A 3,802-nucleotide genomic window follows, 5' to 3' on the forward strand; every position below is an offset into this window, starting at 1 on the left:
TGGCTACTTTAGGAGCGGGCCCTGCCCCTGGCGACCACAGAGAACTGGAAAACAGCAGGAAGGTCAGCTGCTCATAGATGCTGCAGAGAAGAAAAGCCACAATAGAGAAGTTTCCAGTAAGAAGACTAGTAAGAAGCTATCAGAGGTCAGGTAATACTGGAACACATAAGAACATCTGCTTCCTTTTCTTCTTGCTCATAAAAAGGTAACAGCTCACTGAATAAATGGGATTCAGTGTAATCATTCTGAATAAGGTTATCATAGTTGGAAACATGATGTTGACTAACAATCCAATGAAAAGGTTTTTGAAAAATGTGTAAAGGGACTTTGGATATGTGATCTTTTACATGAATCAATTTTTTGGTACAGTACTTTGAAGTTGGATGCATTGTGGGTGTGTGCGTTGGGTCCTATGTATGCATATGTGGGGTTAATCTAGCACCTCGCCCTGTTGAGTGAATGTACACATGTACTGACCCGCCTGAGAAGTGGCTGATCCATCTAATCTAACACAGGCAAGACACATTTATTTGCCTTGGTCATACCTGAATTATTTCTTTCATTGCTCATATTCTCTCTACAGCTCTCAAGTCCAGGACCAGCCACATCTGCATCCTTTCTCCTTGTCTCCTTTCCATCGTCTTCTTTTCTTCTGGTGTGGACCACCATGGACCACTCGGTGAAGGAGCTGTTCCTCAATTTCATGATTGTCTTAATCACTGTGCTGCTGATGTGGCTGCTGGTGAAAGTTTACCAGGACTGAACCATGGAGCCACAAGAGAGGAGATGAATGAGAGGCTGAGGACATGGAGAGATATGTGTCTGGAAGGAAGCCAGGATGGTTACTGTAGGACTTTACTGCTGATTGATTCTTGTTCAGACACAGTGTTTACATCTTTTCATTCTTTAAGTCGATGAGCACTGGTTTGGTCCAGAACTGTAGTTTGTATTGGATTGCCATGTGATTGCTGCAGACAGGGCAGATTGTCAATGACAAACTAGTCTTGGATCAGTATTTGTCTTTTGATGTGTTTTGTGGAATGTGGCCTTGAATCTCAGGCAAGAATCAAATGGGAATTCCCAGTAGAGATGGGAGAGTGAAACAAAATAAACAAACAGGAGTTTGAAGCTCTAATTCTTTCACTGTGGGAACCCTTAAAGTAACAGCTATAAAAACACACTGCAATGTCACTATACACAGTAGGTTATACCGTCACTGCTTACCTTTGATGCACTGAACCATTTGATACATTTACTTAGTGATGCATGTGTCAAATGTAGAGACTGTATCTTCTCAAAGAATGAGACATCAACACAAATTATGAAAAATGTTTATGTTTACTTTATGACATTAAACAGTTTTTCATTTGGGATTATTTTTCTGTTTTAAAACAAAAACATACTGTATGCACACATGCCGTAAACACCATGAAGCCCATGTTTTTCTTATTGTTAAGTTATTGTAATTTTTGAAGAAACATAGAGTGTTTCTCTATGGTTACATACGTCTCATCAAACAAACAGTTACTGAAGATTATCAGGTGATCTGTGTATTGATCACATATAGAATTATATATCACAGGAGAAGAAACAGAATAAAGGCAAGATGTATAGGAAAATTCACTCAGATAGTTTAGACAGTTTTGCCATAAAATAATTTTAGTTTTTCAGACGCTCCCAGTGTGGGATGGCACGTGGTGGAGGACAGAACAAAACTGCGGCGCAGCAGGAATGCAGTGCAGGGGCGCCTGGTGCAAAAATCCAGGTGAGTCCCTCCTGAAGGCTGATTCAATGGAGCTTCAAAGTGTTACATAACAAAGTCTCCTTTTCTATATGTGAGCTGTAGAAGAGCTGATTAATGTACGGATACTGTGAGTTCTTCACTTTGAAAAAAAAATATTCAGCTACTAAAATAGGATTTCTAAAATAGTCTTCTTCTCAATAGGGTTCCTCCATTGGAGAGACCGCATTTTGATTGACACAACAAAAGACAGCAGGTGCTTCACACATACAAAGTTAAGGACTTGTGGGTAGTTGCATACATAAATTATACAAGTAACACACACACATGTATATCCACTTACATGTGTTGATGAGCGTGTGTCTGCTGTGTATCATGCTGTGTCACCCCACGGATCCTTGTATCTGTTGAAACTGATGAGCTGGCAGTGGAACTCAGTGAGCGCTCTGGGCATGGGAGCCACTTCCTCCCATTGACTCCTCCCACTGTGATACACCTGTACAGGCCCCATAAAACACAGATAAAGGATCACATCTTCGGCAAATACGTTAACTTTAAATGAAGATTAGGAGCACGGCCACACCTCTGGCTAACCCATCCTCTTCTGTTTGTATGTTATCTCAACCCACTCTCCATAACCCTTTTCCTTTCCACTTTCCACTCTCCCTAACCTTTTTCCTTTCACGAACATTCCTTCTTTTATCCCCTTTCTAATTCAATCATGAGCTCACCTGTCCCATCTCTACCTTCTCCTGGGCTCCTACCTTCATCCCCTCTCTTACATCCATTCCTCCTCATTGTGTAATGGTGATACATATATGGTAGTAATATACATTATATATAACATACTGTACACATGCAGCACACATATAGAGACATACTGGCATATATTTAGATATGTCGACACAAGTGGCCTCCACTTTTAGCACATGAAACCGTGACTTAGAACACCACCAATAACAGTCAAATTAGGGCAGCTTCTCTGAATGTAAAGGTTCTCCTACCTGAACTTCATCAGTGATCTCGTCCGGTGAATAGTCTCCACCCAGGATGTAAATTCTGTCTCTCATACCCACTGCTCCGGCATTGAACCCAGCACACTCAAATGACCCTTCGCCCTTCCACACACAGGTCTCTGGACAAAAACTGTAGACCTGGATAGGGAAAAAAGTCACACTTTGAACTTAACAGTCCTGCTAAGAAAACTGCATAACCCTGTTTAATGACTGACAACTCATCCGTTCATCCGTGCCCTGATGGCTCACCTTGTAAGTGGACAGGTCACAGAGGTGCAGTGTATTGTTAACTGACACCGCCTTGACCAGTGTAGCATGGAAGAACTGGCCAAACTCTGCCACCAGGCGGCTCCACTGGTCCTGCTTGGCATCATAGCAGAAGAAGCAGTCCAGTGAGGGGTTAAAGGAGTCTGTGATCTCCACCTCTGACCCCAGTGTATAGATGACACTGCCACAAACACTGGCCTCAGGGTAGAAGATGGCCGTTGGCAGTGGGCTGGCAGAGCTCCAGGTCTGGTTCAGAGGGTCATAATACTCTACCTAGAATATATGATAGAAAAGAATGACTCTACTGCACATAAAAATCCACACTTAATAATCTAGTAATGAAAGAACATGAACCAACAATATGGTCTCCATCATATATAAAAGAGACACCGTTACCTCCAGCAGACTGGGCGCTCCCCCTCTGGATCCCTTGGTCCGTCCTCCAATGACATACACTCGGTCCAAGCAAGTTACAGCTGTGTGTGTGGTTCTGGGCTTCAGCATGGCAGGTGCAGGCGTGCAGGTTAGGGTAACAGGACAGAAGCACCAAACCTCGTCCGTGGCGTCATGGAACGGCTCGGCCACATGGAGACGTATTGCCCGGCAACAGTTCCCCCGGCAACCACCTGTCACAAATATCTTAGATCCAGAGGAAAGACAAGACGGTCGAGAACTTTTGTAAGCTACAATGGATAGCATGGTTATTTCAAGCTAACGCTCTTGCACTTATAACTTGTTGTCTGGAGTTTGCACCTTCAAGGTTGAAAGCACTTAATTG

At 43.0% G+C, this 3,802-nt stretch overlaps 2 protein-coding genes across 2 annotated transcripts in view; one reads left to right on the forward strand and one right to left on the reverse strand.

Moving 5' to 3' along the window:
• Positions 1-586: 586 nt before the first annotated feature.
• Positions 587-1,015, forward strand: sln (sarcolipin). The gene has a single exon (XM_032511976.1). It carries the CDS (start codon positions 668-670, stop codon positions 761-763), a length of 96 nt encoding a protein of 31 aa, XP_032367867.1. The 5' UTR covers positions 587-667; the 3' UTR covers positions 764-1,015.
• Positions 1,016-1,384: 369 nt separating this feature from the next.
• kbtbd3 (kelch repeat and BTB (POZ) domain containing 3) overlaps positions 1,385-3,802 on the reverse strand; it is a 6,166-nt gene continuing 3,748 nt past the window's right edge. The window contains exons 7-10 of the mRNA XM_032511952.1: positions 3,421-3,663; positions 3,007-3,297; positions 2,746-2,895; positions 1,385-2,237 (exon numbers count right to left, since the gene is read on the reverse strand). Coding sequence (XP_032367843.1) covers positions 2,115-2,237; positions 2,746-2,895; positions 3,007-3,297; positions 3,421-3,663 — 807 coding nt within the window. The 3' untranslated portion in view covers positions 1,385-2,114. The remainder of the gene's footprint in view (positions 2,238-2,745; positions 2,896-3,006; positions 3,298-3,420; positions 3,664-3,802) is intronic.

Source organism: Etheostoma spectabile, chromosome 3 (genome assembly GCF_008692095.1).
Source record: "Etheostoma spectabile isolate EspeVRDwgs_2016 chromosome 3, UIUC_Espe_1.0, whole genome shotgun sequence".
Lineage (NCBI taxonomy): Eukaryota > Metazoa > Chordata > Actinopteri > Perciformes > Percidae > Etheostoma > Etheostoma spectabile.

Coding starts and splice junctions, on each gene's coding strand:
- sln (XM_032511976.1), top strand. CDS start 668: ATGGACCACTCGGTGAAGGAGCTGTTCCTCAATTTCATGATTGTCTTA.